General features: G+C 40.8%; 2 protein-coding genes across 2 annotated transcripts; both read left to right on the top strand.

Moving 5' to 3' along the window:
* Positions 1-1,372: 1,372 nt before the first annotated feature.
* On the top strand, positions 1,373-1,936 carry LOC123326492 (interferon alpha-1/2-like). Its single transcript, XM_044920310.1, has one exon. The coding sequence runs from the start codon at positions 1,373-1,375 to the stop codon at positions 1,934-1,936; it is 564 nt and encodes a 187-aa protein (XP_044776245.1).
* Positions 1,937-17,167: 15,231 nt separating this feature from the next.
* On the top strand, positions 17,168-17,716 carry LOC110587131 (interferon alpha-16-like). The gene has a single exon (XM_021697289.1). It carries the CDS (start codon positions 17,168-17,170, stop codon positions 17,714-17,716), a length of 549 nt encoding a protein of 182 aa, XP_021552964.1.
* The last annotated feature ends 8,992 nt before the right edge of the window (positions 17,717-26,708 follow it).

Genomic DNA, 26,708 nt, shown 5'->3' with positions numbered 1-26,708 from the left:
AATGGTCTGTGGCTCTCCAAAGCTTGACCTTGGAGCGGTCTAACAAAACCTTAGCATTTATTGTCTCTCATTGGGTTTTCTTGGGTTTTACACAGAATCAATGACACAGAGTTCTTGGAAGATACCCAAACTGTCCGCAAGATCAGTGTGACAAACCTAGGAATAACAGGAATAATTTAGGATTGGAGGAGTTTCTCTCCATCATTTCCTGGATCTCAAAGTCTGACCTGGAGAGGTGACCTGTGCTTACTTGTGAGCTGCCATCAGATGTCTTGTGGATGTTGCATGTCTGAGCCTCCCCAAGAAGGGAAAATATGAGTTCTGTAAGCAGAAAAGACTTCTTGCAGGCTTTGACAATAAAATACAAATAGATTATATTTTATGATTTAGTTGTACAACACTTACTCAACACATCAGTAATTATCTAGTGCTAAACAGAAAACAAATTTTGACAATGCCTTCAAGAGTATCTAGTAGCAGGTGAAGTTAAAAATGATTTTGTCATATGAGGCAACATTAAAATTCAGTACACTAAAAACAGATGTTAGAAATAATTTAATTTTTCATTTGCTTTTAATAATTTGGAATGGTTTTAAATGGGTTTTTTTTAAAAAGATTTTATTTATTTGAAAGAGAGAGAGAGACAGCGAGAGAGGGAACACAAGCAGGGAGGTTGGGAGAGGGAGAAGCAGGCTTCCCGCGGAGCAGGGAGCCCGATTCGGGGCTCGATCCCAGGACTCCAGGACCATGACCTGAGCTGAAGGCAGATGCCTAATGATTGAGCCACCCAGGCGCCCGGATTTGAAATGTTTAAGTACACCAAAATCATTATATCTTTTTAGAAATTGTTAATTTGCATATGTCCTTTATATATTACAATTTATATATATAAATAAATTATAAGTCACTCATCAAATTTACTTATATACTTAAGCATCAATAGCTTTAAAATTTAACTTTTAGCTTAAAATATTTAGTCATTCGTAACCCTGAATTGAATAAACTTCACACTTTCTTTTTTACCTATAAAGCACAGATATAAATACAATATGTAACTATATATAGTGTGTATCCATGCTATTAAGTTTTCTTGGAAGGTTCAATTAAAAAACATCCAAAAAGACTCTGGAGGCAAGAGACAATAATGAATAAAATAATACATGGTTGAGAAACCCATGCTCTAAACCCAAGGAGAAAGTACAGAAGGGAAAGCAAAAAGAGAAGTAGAAAGTAAGGGAAACGTTCAGAAATTGAAAACTCCCATGTCCCCTACTTAAGCCACACACACAAGGGAAGATGTTCAGAGAACCTAGAGCCACGGTTCCCAGACTTGCCCACCCCAGCCAGGCCAGCAGCATCTGCAGGATCCCCAATGGCCCTGCCCTTTTCCTTCTTGGTGACCCTGGTGGTGCTCAGCTGCAGCTCCCTCTGCTCTCTGGGATGTGACCTGCCCCAGAACCATGGCCTGTTCGCCTGGAGGGCCTTGACGCTCCTGGGACAAATGAAGAGAATGTCTGCTAGCTCTTGTGACAAGTACACAAGTGACTTTGCCTTCCCCCAGGAGGTGCTCGATGGCAAGCAGTTGCAGAAGGCTCAAGCCCTCTCTGTCGTCCATGTGATGAACCAGAAGATCTTCCACCTCTTCTGCACAGAGGCTTCATCTGCTGCTTGGAACGAGACCCTCCTAGAGGAGTTCTGCTCAGGACTTTCTGAGCAGCTGACCGACCTGGATGCCTGTCCCATGCAGGAGGCTGGGGTGGCAGAGACTCCCCTCATGAAGGTGGACTCCATCCTGAGGAACTACTTCCAAAGAATCTCCCTCTATCTGCAAGAGAAGCAATACAGCCCTTGTGCCTGGGAGATTGTCAGAGCAGAAATCACGAGCTCCTTGTTTTCATCAACGATCTTGCAAGAAAGATTAAGGAACAAGAAATGAGACCGGTTCACCATGGAAATGATTCCCTCTGACTAATAATATCACACTTTCCCTTGTTCTTCTGTGTCAAAGACTCTCATTTCTGCTGTTATGGTGACATCAACAGAATCCATTTGTTAAAGGTTTTCAGAAGTATTAAGCGACATGTCAACTCTACTAGCCACAGTCGCTTACAGTTGACCAGGTTCATGTCTATTTATCTATTTAAATATTTATTTATGTAAATATTTATAAGATTTGGATTTTTTCATGTAATATGTGCACCTTTATATTGCAGAATATAATAAAATATATTTTTTATTTTTTTTAAGATTTTATTTATTTATTTGAGAGAGAGAATGAGAGAGAGTGAGCACATGAGAGGGGTTAGGGTCAGAGGAAGAAGCAGACTCCCTGCCGAGCAGGGAGCCCGATGCGGGACTCGATCCAGGGACTCCAGGATCATGACCTGAGCCGAAGGCAGTCGCTTAACCAACTGAGCCACCCAGGCACCCAATAAAATATATTTTTAATATTTAATGAGTTTATCATTTTTCTTCTTTATTGAACTTTTACTAAGCAAAGTGTTTTTAAAGAGTAACACCAAGTCTAATTGTGCAACTTGATTGAAAATTGGACAGCAGAATGCATTTACCCATCATACTACATTAACATCGGAAATAACACTGACTTCCTCTAAGACAACTTTCATGTTACCCTTAGAATATAGGACGTAATAAATACAGTTCCTGATGTCTACATCTTTGGTTGTTGGAGGGATAGGAATCTAAAAACAATCCTCAGACTTAGTGTTATAATGAAGGGAAGGAAGTGAATTCTCTCACCTGATGCTGGAATGGGGAAGGTCAGGAGGTACACATAAAAGCTGGGGACCCCTCGACTGATGACTGGTAGACATGGAGGCACAAATGTCCAGTATCAGTGGAGAGGTGATCTTGCATTTGACAAGAAACGCCATGGCTGAGGTCCATATCTACAGGGAATGCCAGAAACAGGTGTTCATGCGGGGAGATCGTGTAGTGTGAGAAACAAACACAAACTTGATTCTGAGGCTCTCCAACCATTGAAGGGAGGGGAGAGAAGAGCCACAAGGAGACAGTGGACTCATGGCCATACAGTACACGGATAATAAGAGAGGATGCCGATGAGTATATTTAATGGTCTTGCTTCGAAGACCATCAGTGGATTCCTGGAAGATGTGGATTGAAACTGCCTGGCGTGTCCGAAAACTAGATGCCTTTGCTGACCTCATGAGAGTCGGTTGGGTGGAATCATAAGCAGAGACCACACTGGAGCCGATGGGAGCATAAATAAGAGAAGTCAGTGGATCTGAAGTGGAGAAGAATATAGCATGGCATCTGGGAATAATGGGGTTTGTTTTTCTGTGCATAGTTTGCCCTTTTATGCCGTATGTTTTTTCCTGAGTGATTTCATGGAATTGATTTTCTGGCAAATCATGTTAATGTGTTTAGTACTGTATTTAGTGTGAATCACGACGTAACCGAGTGAATGTCATGCTTCCTTCCCTCCCAGGTAGCTGTGGCAATCAGTATAGTCCAGTGCCCACCAGTCACCCCTCCTGGAGCCCTGAATTCACAGAAAGCCTCTGCCTTGCACCCCCTGTGCCTCACGCCACCCCCCCCCATTCTCCTTATTCTCCTACAGCATTTATCTAGGTTATGAACAAATCTTCTGTCACCATCGTGAATACATTCAAGACCCCAAGGAATCCCCCTCAGTTATACTGAGATATAATTGACATATAATATCATATTTGTTTAAAGTGTACAACATAATGGTTTGACGTATGTATATACTGTGAAATGATTACTAAGTTTAGTTAACTTCCACCACCTCATATGGTCACAATTTTTTTCTTCTGATGAGGACTTTTAAGATCTACTCTAAGCAACTTTCAAATATATGATAGAGTCCTGTTAACTATAATCATGCTGTGCATTATATCCCCAGAACTGATTTCTCTTATAATTAGAAGTTTGTGCCTTTTGGCCACCTTCACCCACTTGCCCATCTCCCCCACCTCTGGCATCCACCAGTCTGTTGCATACTTTAATGCCCTTCATCTGTATTTACTCATTTCATACACTAATCCTTGAAAACATACCATTATTGTCCCTCATATTAAGGATGAGGAAACTAGAGAACATAGTGTTTATGTTATTTGCAGAAGTTCTGCTAATAGTGTATAGCAGAGCTGGAATTCAACCTTCAAACTCTGGCTCCAGAAGCGCATTCCTTAACCACTAAAATAGATGGTACGAACTATCAGGCCAAGCTGGGGCACAGTCCAAAACAATAAAATGAGATGTGTTGAAGAATAACCACTGCCTTCCACATAGCACTTTGCATATAGCTTCACACCTACTCTTCCAGTGTATATTCCCTCACATGTAGCTCAGAACACCATGCAGAGGTGTGAGGTTTTGAGATGCAAGGTTTTTGCCCAAGAGTCACAGCTGGTAAGAAGAAGTCAGATGTGATCTCAGAATGGATTAGGGCCTATTATTTTCTTATCCATTTCACAGAAGACAGTAGTAAATAGAGGCCAGGATTGAATGTGTAATGGTCCCCTACCTTGAGGAAGCCCAGCTAAGCATGTTCCCTGTGTTTGGTGTTAAAGTTGTAAGAAGTTCTAGATGTGCCTTGTCTCTGTAACGAATGTTTAGATGCAACATGGTGCCTCAGAATTCTTGGGGTCTTAAAGAAAGACAAATACTGGGGCACCTGGGTGGCTCAGCTCGTTAAGTGTCTAACACTTGATTTTAGCTCAGATCATGAGCTCAGGGCTTGAGTTCGAGCACCGCATTGGACTCCACGCTCAGTGCAGAGTCTGCTAGAGATTCTCTCTCTCCCTCTCCATCTGCCCCTCCCCCCATGGCAAGCTCTCTCTCTCTGAATAAACAAATAAATGAAATCTTAAAAAAAAAAAAAGACAAATACTGTGTGATCTCACTTATATAGAGAATTTTAAAAGACTGAACACTATTGAAAGTGACTATTCATACCCAGTCTTGGAATCTCACTTCCAGGAAGTCTTCTTCTAAATATCTTTGACTCAGGTTCATCTCCAGCTACTGACAATGTCGAATGTAGAATTTCTATGAGAAGCAGTCAGAGCCGTCCTCCAGAAATAACAGAAAGGAAACACTCAGCTTTTGGTGGAGCAACCCTATATCCCCATTGTCCAGACTATGGTCTGAGTCAGCTCACAACCCAGAAAAAAGATGGGGCTAGAGAATGGATCTACTTTAAATTCTTTTTTTAAAAAAAGTTTTCTGTCAAATATTTTAGGAGAGATTTGTATAAACACTTTACCAAAGAAGTATCCAGGTGACAAAAATATGAAGAGATGCTCAACACCATTAGTCATTTGGAAAATGCCATTTTACACACTCAGACACCTCTACATGCTGATGAAAATAGTTAAAATGAAAAAGACTGACCATACTGAGTGTTGGGTAGGATGTGGAGCAAATGGAACTCTCCTTCATTGCTCATGGGAAAGTATAATGGTACAACCATTTTGGAAGACAGATTGGCTTTTCCTTGAAAAGGCCAACATATACTTCCATATGATTAAGCCATTCCATTCCTAGGTATTTACCTCAGAAAAACAAAAACAAAACAGATAGACCAAAATTGTACTTTGTTTTCTCTAATGTCTTTCATCTTCCCTATTGACTATCCTATAGGAAAAACAAATAAGCAAGCAAACAAAAAACAAACAACAATATTTTTTGGAATAAAAATGTATTTAATAAAATTTAAAAAACACAATGGCCAAGTGCATGGTATAAAGTAAGTGCTCAAAGACTGTCATACAAACGACTGGTCTACTATAAGCATAATTTCTCATTTCTTCACCAACGTCTGTCATCACTCTGGCTCTAATCGATAAAGATCGCCCCTTACCCATTTTGTCGTATCTGCACTACTTGAGGCTTTTTGAGAATTAACACCTCCCTCTCCCTTCTCTTAGTGCTAGGAAAATTTACAGATTCAAGCTCTAAACGGATGCACCAGGAGAGAATAGAGCTGGAGGTTTCGGGCAGTTCTTTACGGTCTCATTATTGGTCAAATACATACCTGCAGGGGAAAAAAGAAAAAATTTACTTAGTGAAAAAAAAATGTGTGTGTGGTGTAAAGAAAATTGCCCTAGCAGATCCAGGTTATCAGATTTATTATTATTATTATTATTGTTACTTAGATTTCTTATGTAAACCTTAAACTTCTGTGGGTCTCAGGTGATTTTTTTTCCCCTCAGGTCATTTATCTACATGACGTTGGTCACGTTTGTGAAAATACAAGGTGTGGTCCAATTGCTTTCTGAAGTCATTTCTCTATCTGGGATCCTATGGGAAAGATCTAGAAGAAATATGTTCTGGGGTAGGCAGAGGGCACTCCTCTGCTACTATTTGCTCTTCAGCTCCCCTGAAAAGGAAACTCCGACTATGGTTAGACCAACCACAGGATAGTTGAAGGACACCTGCAAGGTAGTGCCTTAAAAGGCATCCTTTGAGACCTTCATTCCTCACCTGAGGCAGCTGGAGCCCTAATGGACTCACCTTGAATCTCAGTCACACCTTCTAGAGCCTTCTGTCTATCCCCTGCTTTGAACTGTTTCCACGTTCATCTGATTTCTGCCCCACTGCCTCCTACCTGACTGCTTTCTTGCGACCTTCCCCCTTGAGCCTGACGAGTAGCTGGAAGGTCATTTCTTTTTTTTTTTTTTTTTTAAGATTTTATTTATTTATTTGACAGAGAGACACAGCGAGAGAGGGAACAAAAGCAGGGGGAGTGGGAGAGGGAGAAGCAGACTTCCCGAGGAGCAGGGAGCCCAATGCGGGGCACGATCCCAGGACCCTGGGATCATGACCTGAGCTGAAGGCAGACACCTAACAACTGAGCCACCAAGGCGCCCCTGGAAGGTCACTTCTCAGTGACTCCAGTGGTCCCAGCACATGGTCTTCCTCATTGTGCACATCACAGAGACCCAAAGATCAGCCATCTTGGTCCTCGGCGGGAATCCTAGTCCAGCTTGCTTGAAAGGGGTATCAGAAAGCCCCAAGGGATGGAGATAAAATTCGACTTTTTATGGTCCAAACACTTAGGATGATCCTCTGATTATTCCAGGAAGGTTGTTGAGCCTGGCTGGAAAAAGTTACTTTTCTCGCCTCATCATGAATGAATCACAGTGAATTTTCTTCTGGCTCAAAATACTTTGGTGTTCATTCCGTCCTTTGCTATCCACCCTAATGTCAGCCCTCTCTGGCTGTCGCGCCCTGCCCTGACAGCGCATCCTTATCATTCTGGGCCACACAGGCAGTGCTCCTTGTCAGGTGATCATGACATAGCTCGTGAGAAGCCACCTGGAGGAAATGTCCAGTGAGCATATGCTCTTAACGAATGTTTTCCATGAAGGAAATTACTGATGGGTTATTGATGGGGGTGGGGGTGGGGTGGGTGATCAAATTTGCATAACAGAACTCAAGGATTCTTAGAGAAAACAGGAACCCAAAGCCCAACCCCATTCATCCCAAGATTCAGTTATTAAAACTTGGTAATTGTCTTGGTGTGGTGCTTGATACAACACAGCCCCAGGATACCAGAAATACTTACAAACAAAAGTGCTGATGAAATACAAATATCTCTTTTTTGGTTTAAACTGGCCTGTTTATTACACTATGCCAATTATATGTATAAACGTACTTTGGAGCAAGATGACTATGTGGGTCTAAGAACATTTCACATTACTGGGGTCACTATTATGAATTAGAATTTATTCTGCCTCACTTACACACTTGTTTCTTTGTTTTTAAATGGGCAGAACATCAAAAATGTTCTTTCTTTTATTTCTAATTTCCTGCCTTCTTCCCAGCTGGAGGCCCTGGAAGGGAGACCCAGTCTCTGAGGCAGGAATTGACCTACGTACAGTAGATGGCAGTGTAATACCAGCTTTCCATACCTTTAAGGCCCACATCGCTCACTACTCAAAACCGACTCGGAAGGAAGCTGAGAGCCAGCAGAACAGAGAAGGAAATGTTGCCTAAAATCTTTATTCTCTCTTTGTTTTAGCTTGATCCCCAGTCCAGCACTGGATAGTAAATCACCAAAGAGAGGCCACTGAAGGCCTACAGTGACAGATGGAGAGCGTGGAGGGGAGGAGGCCCCGTGGCTTATACTCTACACTCAGACTAACTTGATTCATCTGCCTTTTTGGTTAAAGGTTGGAGGGAGCCATCAAAAAGGGGTAGGCTACATGGCACTCATATAGATCTTCCATTTGTTTCCTTAGGTGTAAGTGTACCTTACTGCAGTTTCAGTATGAATCTTGAAAAACATGTCAGAAATACAACGACTAATAATGGCAATAAAATTATTCTCATTCAAAGATTTTGCATTCCAGGATGAGAACCGTCTTCAGAGCCAATTTAGTAAGTAGCAAGAATATCAAAGTCATTGCCTTACAGTCATATGCTTCATCTTAGAATTGTTTAAAGCAAGTTGATTACCACCTGACTGACCACATGACCCCTGAGAAGGTCCAGCGATTGATTACATTTGGAATATAGGCACTTATTTCGCATACTGCACCCAATTTACTGCCATTCTTTTTTTTTTTTTTTAAAGATTTTATTTATTCATGAGAGACAGAGAGAGGCAGGGGGAGAAGCAGGCTCCCAAGGAGCTGGGAGCCTGATGCAGGACTCCATCCCAGGATGCTGGGAGCATGACCTGAGCCGAAGGCAGACGCTTGACCATCTGAGCCACCCAGGCGCCCAATTTACTGCCATTCTAAGAGCATTCAAAATTAAATATCTTTGTTTTCTAAAATAAGAAGTCGGGGCACCTGGGTGGCTCAGTCGGTTAAGCAGCCAACTCTTGGTTTTGGCTCAGGTCGTGATCTCAGGGTGGTGAGATGGAGCCCTGTGCTCAGCACGGAGTCTGCTTGTCCCTCTCCCTCTGCTCCTCCCCCACTCGCTCTCTGTCTCAAATAAATAAATAAATTCTTTAAAATCAAATAAAATAAAGAAGTCAATTCCTATTCACTAACTTTTTAGACCTTCTCCTCTGTTTATATATGCACATAAATTCACATGCATATCTTTGTGTATGTCTCTTATGTACAGTTGTTATGCTGACTACTAGCAACAGTGCTAGTAAGAACTGGGAGTAAATCGGGACACCTGGGTGGCTCAGCCGTTAAGCGTCTGCCTTCGGCTCAGGTCACGATCCCAGGGTCCTGGGATCGAGCCCCGCATCGGGCTCCTGCTACGCGGGAAGCCTGCTTCTCCCTCTCCCACTCGCTCCGCTTGTGTTCCCTCTCTCGCTGTGTCTCTCTCTGTCAAATAAATAAATATTAAAAAAAAAAATTGGGAGTAAATAATAAAATCAGTTAAAATCCATTTTCAATTAAAATTTAAAAATTTATTTCTAAAGTATTGTACAATTTTTCACTCAAAAATTAAGAGATAATTTAAATTGTTTTAAAAACATATTGTCTTTGATAATAATTGGGGAGCTGGAGGGAATATGACAAGTGTCAAAAAAATAAAAGTAATACAGACAGTAAAGCATAAATCAATACATTTGAGAACCAAACATACATGGTTAAGATTATAAGTATAAATTTCTTAAACTTCCTTATTAAAAGAAAAAACTCTTGATTGATTTAAAGCACAAATTTCATTATTACTTTGCACAGGGAGATAAGCCTAAAATCAAATAATACTACATATATAATACTAAAATGGTTCAAGGAAAGATGGGCAAAGGCAGAGCAAGAAAACTCAACGAAGGAAAGTAATTAGAGGTGGCAATATTAATATGCGATATTGATAATGATTAACAATACTGACATCCATGAGAAATGAATGAGTTAAATTTGAGAAAGAGGGTCAACATACATAGGACACAAATATAATCTGTAATTAAATTATAAAAGACATGGAAATAAAATTCAAATCATATAAAAAATTAAGCAAAAATTTTTAGTAATATATAGAAAGGTGAACAAAAATATGATGGTAGCTTTGCAATTTTAGGACAATGTCTATAAAATAATTATAGAAAAATAATAAGGATGAGAAGAAGTGGAAAATATGATTTAAAAGAGTAAATTAGTGGTTAAGACTCCAGGGCACTATAATTTCTTTCAAATATTTATAAATCATTTACAAAAGTCATCATATATTAAACTACAAAGAAAATATCAAATATTCCTTCAGAGCAAAAATACTGTAAGTTGAATGCTCAGATCACAATGTCTGAAATCAATTTTAAAATAATTTTTAAACCAATCAATTAGATATTTAAGATCATACTGATAAATTATAGTCAAGTCAGAGAGAAAAAAATGAGAAATTTAGTAATGGAAATTAAAGCACTATTAAAATTTGCAGAAGCAGTCACAGTTACACACTGAGATAAACTCACAGCTTTATCCAACATATGAATTGAAAATAGAGGGTGCCTGGGTGGCTCAGTTGGTTAGGCGACTGCCTTCGGCTCAGGTCATGATCCTGGAGTCCCGGGATCGAGTCCCACATCAGGCTCCCTGATCAGCAGGGGGTCTGCTTCTCCCTCTGCCCTCTTCCCTCTTATGCTCTCTGTCTCTTATTCTCTCTCTCTCAAATAAATAAATAAAATCTTTAAAAAAAAAAAGAAAATAGACTGGCCTTATTTATTAAAGTCAATAAAAGCATTCTAAATAATATTAATACACTGTATAAATAATAAAAGCTAATGTTTATTGAATTTTCACTCCACTCTGTGCTAGATACCTTACAGGAAGTATTTTTATCTTCTCAACAATCCTACCATGCTCTTAAACAATATCTTGTTCTCTGCTGCATATCCAGAGATCATAATATTTATTGAGCCACCTACTGTGTGCAAGAGCAGCAGATGATAGAAGCTATTAAGCAGCAGAACTATGATTCAAACTCAGTATTTTCCCAATTCCATATGCTTTCCTCTGTGACAGAATTCAAAATCACATGAATAACCCTGTTCATCATGATTAAGAGAATATCATAGAAATATAAAGATGATTTTATACAAGAAAATATATTTATATAATGCATTATTTATCACACCAGAACTTGTTAAGTGGTAGTTTCTTAAGGATTCATTGCAATGTGGAGTCTAAAACTAAATCGGTAAACTTTTAAAATCGTATTACATAAAAACCTATCAATCTGACTTACTCTTTGAACAGATCTTCATCGCCCATGCATAATTTTGTAATACATGCATTGGTCATTCAGAAAATATTGCTTCACTGAGATATTCTGTCATTACAGATCTATATATATTTCAGTTATTATAACCAAGTGATTTATTTGTTAATATCACCATTGTTGTCATCACAAAAGTCTTTTAAGTATTGAGAAGTTATCAAGTTTGCAGTGGTAGGTTTTCCAAAATTTTAATTGTCTACTGAAAGCATAAATGTTATCATTGGCAACTAATGTTTTTCTTTGAGTAACAAGTTCACTTTGTAAGTATCTTGAGAAAATGTTTGTCACGTGCCCAAGTCTGAGTAACCATAGTTTGTCTGCCATCCTTTCAAGTAAAAATGGATTCTGTGAAGAGTGGCTAGTTTAGCTCACAACTCAAAAAATCACAGACATGCTTTTCCTTAAAACAATCATCATGCCTGCAGCAGAAGTGCTTGTCACACAGAATATTAAAAGACTATCACAGAGACTATTCAAAAGATGTGTACTCAGAAGATTTAATAAAATTAATACTCTTTCTATTTCATCAAGGGCATTATTAAGTGAAACTGGCTTTCCTTTTACTTCAAGTATATTACAGTAAAAAATGTAATAATTACTGGTACATTTTGGTGCCACTGCCTTGACTGACACTTGGGCACCAGGAGTTTTACCCATCTTTGTTTTTGCACCCTCAGTGCAAGTTGTTAATATGGTGAAAAAAGCAAATAATGTCTTGATATTGTAATAGAAGTAATTTTGACATCACAGATCCCTTAAAGTGTTTTGAGGACTCCTAGGGGCCCACAGACCACACTTTGAGAACTGCTAGTCTGATGAATTGCCCTGTACCTGCTCTGGTCAGGCTACTCTCTTATTTTAAATCCTAAAGTAACTTCCCTTGTCTCCTAAGATAAAGTCTAACGCCTTTAAGATAGTCTATTTGTTGAACTTCTTTCCGTTTCTCCAGCATCATTATAGGGCATACTTTTCATCTGTCAATACAGTGTACCTCCTCTGGTCTTTTTCACTCTTTCAAATGTACCAGGCCCTTTCCTGCTACAGGGCTACCCCCTCCCTATGCAGTTGCTTTTTCCCCTGGGACATTTTGCCCTCCATGTGATACTTAACAAACCCCTACTCATTTTTCCAGTCTCCTACTTCATAGTACTTCCCTGGGGAAAACTGAAAGTACTCTAAATGAGCTACCCATGAAACTCACTGCCATAGCATCTTTTACTTCTGTGTAGCCCAGATCCCAATGTAAATACCTAATTATATTATAACTACTTCTTCAATGGGCTAGGTCTTTTGCTCCAACATACTCCAGTGAAACTACACATCTCGTACTCAAGACTCTAACCCCAAGGCCAATAAATGAACGAATGAAGTTCACCACATATTTTTATACTTAGTTTACAGAATTAGGATTTTGAAGAAGGTCTATAAAAAAAAAGAAGAGAAATAACTTACATTTAATAAGTCAAAACCCAGCATTTTTATTAAAGCTCTGAGACAGGTCACAGCTAATGGAGATCTTGGGTTGGGAAATCATCACCAGTGCCATCAGTGAGGAAAGTACTGAAGTACTTGGTAAGCCATCGATAAGTTCCAAGAAGTCCTTCTGGTGGAGATGGTGAGCTTTTTTTTTTTTTTTTTTTAAGATTTTATTTATTTATTTGACAGAGAAAGACACAGTGAGAGAGGGAACACAAACAGGGGGAGTGGGAGAGGGAGAAGCAGGTTTCCTGCCCAGCAGGGAGCCCGCTGGGGGACTCAATCCCAGGACCCTGGGATCATGACCTGAGCCAAAGGCAGACGCTTAACGACTGAGCCACCCAGGCGCCCCAGATGGTGAGCTTTTGTCCAGCTTCTCTGAAAATTTTCTGATTATGGGTCTCTCAGGTATTGAGTGAAAAGTTGTCATTTTCTGAATTTCCCTCAGAACTTTGTACTTCCCCATTTTGGGTTTTACTTTCTCATCAAAGATCTGGAAAATTGTCGTAAGTTTCAACTCTTTCTGTATTCCTACAATTGAAGTAAAATTCACTCACTAAAAAATTAGAAGCCCTAATTCAATGGAATGCTTATCATCTTAACAAAAACCAACTTTGAACTAATGATAGAGCTATCTGTATCTTTTTTCCTCATGTTAAGAACACCCTTTAAGGAAGTTTTGCTAGGCTTCTTTTTTAAAATCTTCTTTAGTTTGGGTGCCTGGGTGGCTCAGTCAGTTAAGTGTCTGCCTTCGGCTCAGGTCATGATCTTGGGGTCCTGGGATCGAGTCCTGCGTCAGGCTCCCTGCTCAGCAGGGAGTCTGCTTCTCCCTCTCCCTCTGCCCCTCCTCCCTACTCATGCTCTCTCTCTCTCTTCTCTTCTTCTCTCTCTCCCTCAAATAAATACAATCTTTAAAAAAATAAAATCTTCTTGGGGCGCCTGGGTGGCTCAGTCGGTTGAGCGGCTGCCTTCGGCTCAGGTCGTGATCCCAGAGTCCTGGGATCGAGCCCCACATCGGGCTCCCTGCTCAGTGGAGAGCCTGCTTCTCCCTCTCCCTCTGCCTGCCTCTCTGCTTACTTGTGCTTTCTCTCTCTCTCTGTCAAATAAATAAATAAAATCTTTAAAAAAAATAAAAAATAAAAAATAAATAAAATCTTCTTTATTCCCCTTCCAGATGGCTCTCTTGGAAGTGTTGATCAGGTGTGAAAGATAACCTGATTTGTATACACATGGATCTCACCTTATTCTCTGCTGCAAAACATTTAATTTGTCAAATTTGGTTTTATTTACTCTGCTTAATTGAGAAAATTACTGAACATTTACTATGTGCCAATTCTTACGCTGAGCTCAGGCTATACCAAGATGATTAAACCTGTAATCCTGCCCACAAGAAGAGTAAAATGCAACCTCTACTACCGTAGGGCTGTTCAAGTTGTTAGAATGTGTGTTTGCTGCTTTGTGGCAGCCTCTTTGCGTTAGCCCAGACCATTGTCTTAGCTCTGGTGACGTAATGGTTAAACCACCCTTGCTTTTCTTTGCTATTTTTACATAATTATAAAATTGTTGTTTTTTCTTTTGTATTTGTCTTTTCTCTTTGTAAAAGTGGTCCTAAGGCTCCCCACAATCTTTTCTATTTCCACTTTGAGGTTTGTTGCAAAACAAGGAAGGGAAAACATAAGAGAAAAGAAGAGATAACATTTCCTGTATGATTTTCAAGACATCAGAACTTGCCTCTCTCTTTTTCACATTCCTAGAGAGTAAAAGGAAGCAATTATAAAAACGTAATGCACAAAAGGCAAATGGAAAGTAGATGCTGAAAATGAAAGGAAAACAAGTGGCATCTTCTCTGTCCAAATGATGAAATGTTACTTAAACTACACAAGGGATTACGAGCTCTATAGAGTGGCAGATTCAAACCAGCCTGTGTGAGACAAGTCCCCAGGAAGGGCAGCTGGCCCTTTAAGGCAAGCTGTTACCTAAAGGGCGGGCTAGTTTTCAGCTTTGCTGAATCAGAAAACCCATCTATCTAGATATTTGTCTGTTTACTTTTTTTTCACAGAGAAGATGATATTCTGAGGACTTAGTCATACCAACTCATACTCAAAAGAGACTGGGTTATAGATGGGACGGCCATTTTATTAATGTGTGCGAGGTCAGCTATTACCCAGAAGCTCATAGATGTTAGTCATTTGGATGGAGCGCTCCCTGTCACATAAACACATGCTCGTGTTCACATAAGAGATGAGATTAGAAATAAAAATGTTTATTAGTGAGCTGAGAAGGAAGGGAAGGGAAGGGAAAGGAAGGGAAGGGAAGGGAAGGGAAGCAGATCACTTCAGGGAAACTTCCACCCAGTTCGCACAGTTGGATGGGTTCGCTTTCTCTGTTGTGGCCACGGCTAAGAGATGTTGAGTGCTTATTTTGCCCAGGCATTGTTACAGGTACATGACATCATCCTATCTTCACAACAACCCAGTGAAATAGATATGGTTATCATTTCTGTATGACAGAGGAGAAAAACGAGGAGCCCAAGGTCACACACCCATGCAGAGGCTGGAGCTATGACATGAACCCCCGATGTCTGGCCCCAGAGTCTACTGGCCTAGCCACTAGATTGGGCCTTCCCCTCTGATGATGTTCTTCCTATCTTAGATTAACACTTAGCAAGTTCTTACCCTCCAGTCGCCACTCTTAGTGACCAAAAAGCAACATTTGGGGGTGCCTGGGAGACGCAGTCAGTTAAGTGTCCAACTCCTGGTTTTGGCTCGTGTCATGATCTTCCGGTCGGGTTGGTCGTGGGATCTAGCCCCGCATCAGGGTCCCTGCTCAGAGCAGAGTCTGCTTGAGTTTCTCTCTCCCTCTCCCTCTGCCCCTCCCCACTGCTCGGCTGTCTCTCTCCAAAATAAATAAATAAATCTTTTTTAAAAAGCACCATTCGGTTATTTCAGAGACTTTACAGGATACAGCTCACTTTTCACTTGCCAAGTTCCAGTCCTGTCTTCCAAATGATGTGTTTTGTTGATCTCTACTGGATCTTTGAAACCCCCTGTTCCCATTTGAAATATTTTCAGAAATTATCCTGGAGGTTAAAGGATCCATTTCACATAGATACCACTTGAGTGGTCTTAAACTCACTGAAGATATTGTTTGGAAAACAATACTGCAGAATAGAAGTTATTCTTACTATCCCTGCTTTCAGAAGACTGTCATCTTCTGACACAGTCCCCAAATTTTAGGTCTACTCGCTTTTTGGAAAATGTAGTCCTTTTTGTACTTGCTACGGGACAGAAAGCTCTCTGCGTGCCTCCTCTATGACAGACACTCAAGATACACATTCCTGCCCTCAGGGAGCTTACAGTTTATCAGGGCAATCAGATATTCAACAAATAATTAAATTGATTACTTAATTACAAACAGAATGTAGTCAAAGGAGAATGCTTAAGATTATGAAGTAATATGGAGGCAGAACAGTATAGCAGTGAAGTATCACGTATATAATAAATTGTGGCTTTTAGCAAGTTAAGTAACCTCTCTGAGATTTTGGTTTCCTTATTTGCAAAATATAATTAGAGTAATTACCTCATAGGGAAGTTATGAAGTTTAAATGAAATACTGTTCGTAAAACACTTTGCTGAGAGCCTACATGTAATCTGAAGATTGCTGCCATTAATACTAAAATAATCTGCGTGTTACAGTTTCCATGAAGACGTATCAAGGTAAGCCTTGAATACTATTGCAGCCCCATTAGCCCTGATCGGTAGGATATCACTTGTCAGTGGAATACCTAAGGATATGAGATTATCTGGATTACCATTCAATGACTAAGGCAAAGTTTTTACTGTGAGAGGTTGTACTTGGTAGAGAACCAAGAGAATCACACATATGCAATCTTGAATCTTTTAGGGAAACCAGCACCTAGCAAAGTGCTTGGCAGACCATAATTTATTTTTGACAAATGATATCTGCAAAATTGTTTTCCAAACAATATCTTCAGTAACCAACTCAAGTGATACCTTTGAAGTACATATACAACTGACACTTTTTAAAGAAAGGCAAAGGTGTAAATAAGGAAAAAAATAAGAAAAACTTAAATCTCCTGTTTTATAAGTTTTTGTATATTTCCTGCTGACCTGGAAAGACCACCATTTCTTGCATAAGTATTTCTCCCTTTTCTGACTTTGTCTAGGCTTTTCTTCCCAAGAACAACCTGGGAGGTGTGAAAAATATGTTATAATGCTGTGTAAATACTATATTGGCACACGTGGTTGGAGTCCCCCATCTAGGTGCTCATGTTAATAAATGTGCATTTTTAATTGACTTTGTAAAAAAAAAGAGAAAAAGTAGAAAGGGAAAGGAACGCGTGACAGTGGAAAAACCCAGAAAATGGAAGTTTCTATATTCACTATTTAAAAGGCACTCATCACCCAAAGTTCTCAGAACCTACTGAGACTTCCTCTTCAGGCAGTCCTGCAGAATCCCCTGCAGCTGCCTAATGGCCCTCTCAGTCTCTGTGCTGCTGGCCCTGGTGATGTTATGCTCCAGCCCTGTCTGCTCTCGGGACTGCGCCCTGCATCCAAGCCATGGCAATCCAGAAACCTTCACGCTATTGAGTCAAATGGAGAAAATCTCCATTCTGTCTTGTCTGAAGGATAGGACTGACTTCAGCTTTCCTCAGATGCTTGTGGATGGGAACAAGTTTGAGAAGACAGAAACCACACTTGTCATGCATGAGATGCTCCAGCAGATCTTCAACCTTTTCAGCAAAAGTGACTCTCTTGTGGCTTGGGATGAGACCCTACTGGACAAATTCCTCGCTGGACTTCATCAGCAGGTGGATGATCTGGAGACATGTTTGGAGGAAGAAAAGAACGTGGAACTGTTAAGTGAGAACTCCAGACTGGCTGTGAAGAGATACTTCCATGGAATCAGTCTCTATCTTGAAAAGAAAGTATACAGCCACTGTGCCTGGGAGGTTGTCAGGGTGGAAATCAGAAGGTGCTTGTTCTTCATCAATGAGCTCACAGCTAAACTCAGGAAATAAAAAAGATGTTGAGTCTGAAAACTCATCTGGTCAACTAAATGGCTGCTTTCTAGGACTCAAAGTGCAAGCATCATCTCTATCTTTGTGCCAGAAGAAAAATAAATAATAGCAGATGTATGGGATTATTATAAAGTTATGTTAAATGTTGTAAGTTGTTTAGAACAGAGAAATGCACAATTCATCTGCAATAACTTAAAATCTTTTGTACTTTTTATTTATTTAAATTATTTCAAGTATTTGTGCTGTTCATACTTTTTAAATATTTATTGTTCACAAACCATGTGTTTAGCATTATGTTTTGTATGGGACTACTGTTCATTTTTAAGATATGGGAAATAAAAGCAATTTTTAAAAATCAATTTTCTAGCACACACTTTTTGAATAAAAACCTAACCCAAAGCCTGATCTCACAAAATAAACCTGCGGAAGGTTCCTGAATGAAAAGGAAAGAGGGATAGCCCAACATGGCTAGTGGAAAAGCCAATGATAATATTCATATGGAATTGCAAGTGACTTCGAATTGCCAAAACAATCTTGAAAAATAAGAGCAAAGTTGGAAGGCTCACATTCTTGATTTCAAAAAATACTACAAACTACAGCTATCAAAACCATGGGATACCAGTCATTGACAAATAGAATAGAATTGAGAACCCAGAAATAAGCCTATACATCTATTGTCACTTGATTTTTGACAAGGGTATTACGACTGTTTAATGAGGAAAGAACAGGATCTTCAACAAAATGGTGGTGGGAAAACTGGATATTCACACTGCAAAAGAAGGAATTTGGATCCCAAGCTCACATCACATAGAAAAAAAATCCAAAATGGATCAAAGGTCTAAATATAAAAGCTAAATCTAAAAAACTCTTAGAGAAAAACAGAAATAAATCTTGAATGACATTAGATTTGCTAATGATTTCTTAGGTAAAACACTAAAAGCGTTAAGTAACAAAAGAAAAAACTAGATAAATTGAACTTCATCAAAATTATAACTTTTGTGTACTAAAGGACACCATCAAGAAAGTGAAAAGGCAATCTACAGGACAGAAGAAACTATTTGCAAATCATATATCTAATAAGGGTTCAGTATGCAGAATATATAAAGAACTCTTATAACCCAATAATAAAAAGGCAAAAAACCTAAATGAAAAGGGGCAAAGGATTGAAAAGAATTTTTTTTGCAAAGAAGATACACAAAGGGACAACAATAATATAAAACGATGTTCAGTATCATTAGTCATTAGGGAAATGCACATCAAAACCACAATGACATACCCCTTCATACTCACTAAGATGGTTAGAATCTAGTAATGGGAAATAATAAGTGTTGGTGAATGTGGAGACATTGGAACCTCTACACATTGTTGGTGGGAATGTAAAATGTTTCAAGTTCTGTGGCCAACAGTTGGTGGTTCTTCAAAAAAGTTAAACATAAAATTACCATATGGTCTAGTAATTTCACTTCTAGGTATAAACCAAAAAGAATTGAAACTGGATATTCAAGTAAATACTTGTACACATATGTTCTCAACAGCACTATACATGATAGCAAAAAGTGGAAACAACCCATTGATGGATGAATGGATAAACTGTTGTGTATTCATGCCATGGAATACTGGTTGGCCATAAAAAGGAAGGAAGTACTGATACATGTTGCAATGGGAATGAACCTTGAAAACATTACGCAAAGTGAGAAGCCAGACACAAAAGTCACTAATTGTATGATCCCATTTAAATAGCTAAAATAGGTAAATTCAGAAAGACAGAAAGCAGATTGTGATTGCCAGGGGCTGAGAAGGAAGAGGGTATGAGAAATGATGACTGCTTAATGTGTATGAAGTTTCCATTTGGGGTGATGAAAAAGTTCTGGGGGCGCCTAGGTGGCTCAGTCAGTTAAGCGTCCAACTCTTGATTCCGGCTTAGGTCATGATCTCAGGGTTGTGAGATGGAGCCCCACATTGGGTTCCACACTGGGCGTGTAACCTGTTTAAGATTCCTCTCTCCCCCTCCTTCCGCTCCTCCCCCCTCTCTAAAAAAAAAAAGTTCTGGAACTAGATTGTGGTGATGGTTGTACAACATGGTGAACGTACTGAATACCACTGAATTGTATACTTTAAAATGGGTAGTTGATGTAGATGACCTTTTTCTTCCTCTGATCATTTCCCATGTTCATGTCTTCCCTGAAGACTGTAAGTTCCTTAAAGACAAGGAAATACTGGATCCTTTAACCCAACTCAGCTAGTCCAGACTTTGAACAGAGGAATATTTACATGATTGCTGAGTAGTTGGCCCTTTAGAGTAGTGATCATGACTTCCCCTTCCATAGTGTCTTATCCTGTTTACAGGGCAGTACAGGGAGGGCCTAAAGATGGTTAATAAAAGTAAAAAATTAAACCCATATATATAGTAGTTGTGTTGACATAGTAATCAGAATTTTTATGAATGCTGCAGTATTCCAAATTTTCTCTAGTGTGCTAGTCTTGTCTTCTTTGCACATGGTTTTCTTGCAGAGGGACCCTTCTTAGCTACTCCCATGGTTTACTGCAGGTGTTGGGCAAATTGCCTAAACCTTCCATGGCTTAATTTTCATAGTTGTATTATGGGGTTCATAATAATACCTACCGCAGAGGTTTATGAGATTAGATGAGTAATGGACGCAAAATGCCTGGCACAAAGGAGTCACTCAAAAGTGAGATAATTGTTACTACAATTTTTACTAACTGTGCACACAGTAGTTACTCAGTAAATAATTATTCACTTCTGAGTTTCTTATGGTAATTATTTAAAGAAATTCATATGCTTCTTGACCTTTGGTTAATGTCTCTACATTTCAGGAGCTGGGGAGAAAGAATTGGTCAAAAATACAAAGAAGCTGGCAGGGAACTTACCTCAAAAACCAAAGAACAAAAACTTTAGGGGATAAAAGGGTGTTAAAAGTCTTGCATAGATAACAACAGCAATAAAACCCAAATCTAATTAAAAAATGGGCAAAGGACCTGAACAGACATTTCTCCAAAGAGGATCTACAAATGGCCAATAAGAACGTGAAACGATGCTCAACATCACTAATCATTAGGGAAATGCAAATCAAAACCACAATGAGATGCTACCACACACTGATTAGAATAGTTACTGCAAAAAAAAAAAAGTGTTGACAAGGGTATAGAGAAACTGGAACCCTTATACACTGTTGGTGAGAATGTAAAATGGTACAGTTGCTATGGAAAAAAGTATGGTGGTTGCTTAAAAAATTAAAAATAGAATTACCATATGATCCAGCAAATCCAGCAATTTTACTTCTGGCTATACCCTCAAAAGAAGTGAAAGCATGTTCTCAAAGAGATATTTGTACACTCGTGTTCATAGCAGCATTATTCACAATAGCTAAAAGGTAGAAGCAACTCAAGTGTCTACTGACAGGTAGATATTCGGCTTTAAAAAGGAAAGAAATGTGACACATGCTGCAAGATGGATGAACCTTGAGGACATTATACTAAATGAAAGCCAGTCACGGAAAGACAAGTACTGTATAATTTCAATTATATGCAGTACCTAGAGTCGTCACATTCATAGATACAGAAGTGGAATAGAGCCTGCCATGGGCTTAGAGGAGGGGAGAACGGGAAGTTGTTTTTTAATGAGTATACAGTTTCGGTTTTGCAAAATGAAAAGAGTTCTGGAGGTTGGTTGTACAACAATGTGAATATAATTAGCGCTCTTGAACTATGCACTTCAAAATGGCTAAGATGGTGAATTTTATGCCTTTGCATTTTACCACCATTAAAATTAAACAACAACAACAACAACACCTTAAGCCTTGCATAGACACACAAACATCATATCAGTGTGGGTAAAGGCATGGGATTTATTCAGGTTTGAACCAGCGTTTAAATTCTGACTTCCCACCGATTAACTGTATGCCCTTGGGAAATATGCTTAACCTTTTGGGGCAGCCTCAGTTTTCTCCTCCACGAAATGGGAATAATAATACCTCGCTGCCTGTCGGGAAAGCGCTCTGAGAAGAACAAATCCCCTCCCCCGCGCGTGAGTCCCAGGCCTTTTCCAGATCGCTGTTCCCAGGCCATCCGCCCCTGGCTTGTGGGCCTGCCTTCTCACCGGGAGAGGCGCAGGGCCCCGCGGCTTCCAGCCCACCCAAGCCTGCTGACCGTCCAAACTCCGGGCTTTAGGGACGTGATGTGGGCAGGGGCCTGCGCTGGGCTTCGGGGGGAGGGTGTCACTGCGCTGGGACTGAGGCGAGCTTGACCTCGGAAGACAGCCTCACCAGACAGCAGGGACCTGGGGTTTGGGGGGAGCAGGTGAGGCAGCCTGCGCAGGCCCACTGCTGCCTCCTGCTGGTGCATCCGTGTTTCCGCTGGGGCGCGGGGAGAGAAATGGCGCCAGCCGTCTCCTGTGTGTCCAGAGAGGCCTCTCCAGGGATACTACCTCCCTGCGTCTCCTCCAAGAAGGGCAAATCATCTCCCCGCCGTGAGCTACAGGTACTCTTCAGATGGCTGTTCCCCATGCTGTCTGTCCCCCGGGGTGTTGGCCTGCCTTCTCTCCGGAGCAGGGCAGTGCTCTAGGCCGGCCAAGCCCACCGACCTTTCAAACTCCAGGCTTGAAGCCCCGCTGGCTGCCAGAACTCACAAAACTTCTCTCTTTTTCCCAGCAAATGGCTTTGGGAAATGTTCTCCATGTGGGTTTCCCTTTCTGCTCCTCTCTCTCTCTCTCTCTCTTGCTTCCGCAACCACGGCTCCCTCTCCTTTCTGCCCCAAACCATGTCTCTGCCCTTCCAACCCTCTTCGGTGAGGCTTTTTCTCTCCCTATTAGTTTTGGAGTTTGTTGTGTCAATCTTCAGACCGATTTCTGGGGTATTTAGGATGATTTAATAGTTATCTCGTTGTATTCCGGGCGAGGCCAGCCTAGGGTCCTCCTACTGCGCCGCCATCTTAGCTCCTCCCCTCCAAAATTCAATTCATTCCTAATCCATACTTCAACAAGATTTTTTTGAAGATTCTATTTATTTGTTAGAGAGAGAGAGAGCGCGAGTGAGCACAAGTGGGGGGGGAGGGGCAGAGGGAGAGGAAGAAGCAGACTCCCCACTGAGCAGGAAGCCGGATGCAGGGATTCCTGATCCTGGGACTCCAGGATCATGACCTCCGCGGAAGGCAGGTGCTTAACCCACTGAGCCTCTCAGGCGCCCCTTCAACAAGATTTTTAGAGGGAACCTTACAAGTTGACTGTGAAATGTATCAAGAAGAAATCATTTATAAGAAAATCTGAGAAAGGGGGAAATATACAGATGAGCTCGACTTATCAAAGATCAAATGGTCCTCTAAGGCTATAGAAAGTGAAACCAAATGGTGTTACTGTAAGAACAGACAAATCTGATCAAGAAAACAGATTAGAGGTTGAGGATAAGACAATTGAATTTAGTGGACCTTTGCATATAATAAAAGTGGCATTTCAAACAAGTGGGAAAAAGTGGGCGTCGGGGGCAATTAGCTAAGCCATTTGAAAAATAACATCATGCCTCTGTCACATTCTTCCAGGTTCTCCTTGCTGCATTTGGCCTAAGTATATAATCAAAAGAGGGGAGGGAGAGACAAATACAAGCTAGATATAGTCATGTAACACAACACTAAGCAATAGAAGATTTGGGAGAAGTCTGCTGGGCAATTCTAGAAAGAATTTCAGCTCTTACTCTTCTCTTTCTGCTAGGGATGCTCTTGCAAGGGTTTGATACTTGGAGCTAGTGTACCCATCCTGTGACTATGAGCAAGAGACCAAGAGAGTCACGGAGATGCCATTCAGCACACTCATGGCTTTGAGTTGCTGTTCTAACCCTGCAACCATCACCCTGCAGACTTTAAATTGAGATAAGCACCCACTTTCGTTATTTTAGCCTCTGATAACTGAGTTATCTGTTAACTTACAGCAGAAAGTATTCCTAATCGATACAATAATATTGATCAGATTTCAGCTCTTTCTTCAAGCCTCTTTAAGCTAAGATACAGCTTTTTAATTGATGCAGGGGTTCTGGGGCACCTATTAAGATTAGTGTTTGGTTTTTCTCCTTGTTGCATACTGATGTAGTGAATTACATAAACAGGTTTTCTTATTTTGAACTATCATTAATGTCCTGGATAAACTCCAGGTGTTTATTTATAATACACCTCTAGTCTGATTTACTCATATTTAACATGGTATTTTTATCTTCATGTTTATAAGTAGGAACGTCCTATGATTTTTCTCTTCTGATTTTGTTACCTGGGTTATCTGCCTTATAAAATGACTTGATGAGCTTTCTATCTTTTCCTGTGCCCTCTTACAACAGGAACGAAATATGATTTACTGAATAGTTTCATGATATGGTTTCCCGCTTTGCTATTTCTTCAAGCCACTTGACTGAAGACCGTATTGCTTTTTAAAGGCTTTTGATGATGGCTTGCTCTTTCTTTTGGATGCAATACCATGCTGAAAAGAGTCTAGAAGGAAGACCCTCATGCAGTGGGGCTAATCTTGTCTAAAACCGTATTTTAGTTTTATCAAAATGAACTGTATTATATTTTGAATTTTATTTTTCTTCCTTTGTTCACCTTGCCGAGCAATGTACTCATGGACATGACAGGGGCTTGCATTCTTGTCTAGAAAGCTTATTCCATGAACACAGCAAATAGTGCTGCGATAACCTCTTGCAGCTTGATGGCCGGGCGCTCATCAAAGTACATATTCCTAGCACAGTTCTTACTCAATAAACAATACTCAAGTTCCTACCGTGCGCTGGAAAGTGTGCTAATGACTGGGGATACAGTGCTCAGACTCAAAAAAGTCTAATCTTCTGGAAGAGAGAGAAAAAATAAACCATCAATTACAGAACAGAATGATAAGTGTTCTCATGGAAATACCGTATTTGCACAGAGCCACAGGCATGGGGGGTGGGTTGTGAAATGGAGAGAGCTAATCGATTAATTGGTACTTTAAGACAATAGATGGATATGGAAAGACATTGAAAGAATTGGACAATGGGAGAAGGGCCAGAGACGTGCAGGGATTTGGAAGCAAGAGCTAGCCAAAGAGTTGGCAAAATTGGACATTTTATAAAAATAGGTAAGAGCTAGGAACAAAATCAAGTTTCCCTCCTTACGAGGGGTCTAGAAATGAGAGATGGGAAAGTTACACTAGACCTTGAATGTCCCTGCTATGACTCTGAGACCAGGAATGTTGTTAAATTTCTTAACACAGGCCAGGAAAAGAGACCTCTCTGTGCCCAGTTTCCTTATCTGTAAAATGAAGATAATCATAGTACCACCTTCTAAAACTGGGGTGAGGATTAGTTGCTTTAGTTTAGATAACATGGCCAGAATGATACCTGGCACTTAGTAAATGCTCTTTTCACGTCAGCTCTTCTATTTGAATCTGGTTTGAAGATTATTCCCTGACGTCCCAGGCTTTTGGGCAGGAAGAAGAGGCAGTTCCAAGAGAGTTGTCCAGGAGAATTTGCAGGGCCAGCTCAACCACCGCACAAGGAGGGGGACAAATAGCCATTCTCGGGGATGAGGGCGCCAAGTGTATTTCAGCACACGTTCCTCCTCACACACACACCAGCTGTTTACAAGCACGCGCGTTTGTCCCACTGCTTTCCTCCCTGCGGTTCTCCCTTGCATTCAGGATCTAAAAGTTTCCGCCAGAAGAATCATCTGCTCTGTTAAGATTCCGTGCACCGCACCACCCAGCTAAGCCCTCGGGGCCAGAGGGAAATCCCAGCCTCCTTTTTCAAATTCAATTTTGACAACTTGAATTTTAGTTTCCTTTTCACTTGTTGCAGCAGACTCCTTGTTATTTTTGCATTCATGACACAATGGCAGATGATGAAATAAAACTAAATTTAGCTGTAGGTTTTAATTACGTAGAGGAGTTTCCTTTGGACTGTTTCACTTTTTTTTATTTTTATTTTTTTTAAGTTTTTTTTTTTTTAAAGATTTTATTTATTTATTTATTTATTTGAGAGAGAGAATGAGAGAGAGAGCATGAGATGGGGCAGGGTCAGAGGGAGAAGCAGACTCCCTGCTGAGCAGGGAGTCCACTGCGGGATCCGATCCCAGGACTCCAGGATCACAACCTGAGCCAAAGGCAGTGGCTTAACCAACTGAGCCACCCAGGCACCCTGGACTGTTTCACTTTAAAGAAAACCCAGGAAGTCCCTCGGAGACAGGAAACTCACACTTGAGTCCAGACAGTAAGACACTCCCACGCGTCAGCGGAGGGAGGGACAGGTGCTTACTCAGCTGCTACTGTAAATGTGTTGCCCATTTAATTCTCTTCTCAACGCCAAGTAGGCCTGGCTCCATCCACCCCTGAGTGGTCCTGGAAATTAAAGAAGTCTGGCGCAGAGCATCGCTGGGTATCTGAAGGGAAATGTAAATCCAGGCTTGATGCAGACTGGTAGTCAATTAGCAGGAGTGGGAGTCCTGGTGGCAAACAGGGGAGATGCTGGGTGGGCAGCCCCCGTGTGTGTCCCTGGGCCACCAGCGTGTTGATGGGACCACCCTGAGTGTGGCAGGTGGGCGCACAGTGTAGGACCCTCTGGTTGCACGTGCATATTGGAGCAGGGGTTCAGTTAGCAAGAGCTGGAGAGGACCTTCAGCAACGTAGCCTTGTCCCAGAGGGATCCCAGGTGACCAGGAAGGAAACTGAGGAATGAGTCTAGTCAAAGTCCTGTGACAAGACATCCAGGATGTGGGAAAGGGAAAGAAAGAGAGAGGAATCTGAAACCAGGGGCACTTAGATCTTAGCTGCATGTTCTGCCTCCTCACACCAGCGCAGTGGCCTGAAGGTGGTTCGCTCCCTCAGCAGTTGCTGGCTTGTGGTCACAGGGAAACCCCAACTCCAACCTCGGGCACTGAGTGAGGGTAAGAAGAAAGAAGCAGGTGACAGACTCTCCCCTTACCCCGAGAGCAGGCTTTTGCATTGTAGTTCCAAAGTTAAACAGGA

Source organism: Neomonachus schauinslandi, chromosome 13 (assembly GCF_002201575.2).
Source record: "Neomonachus schauinslandi chromosome 13, ASM220157v2, whole genome shotgun sequence".
NCBI classification, from domain to species: Eukaryota; Metazoa; Chordata; class Mammalia; order Carnivora; family Phocidae; genus Neomonachus; species Neomonachus schauinslandi.
Note: the sequence above shows the minus strand (reverse complement) of the source record. Positions and strands in the feature narration are given on the sequence as shown.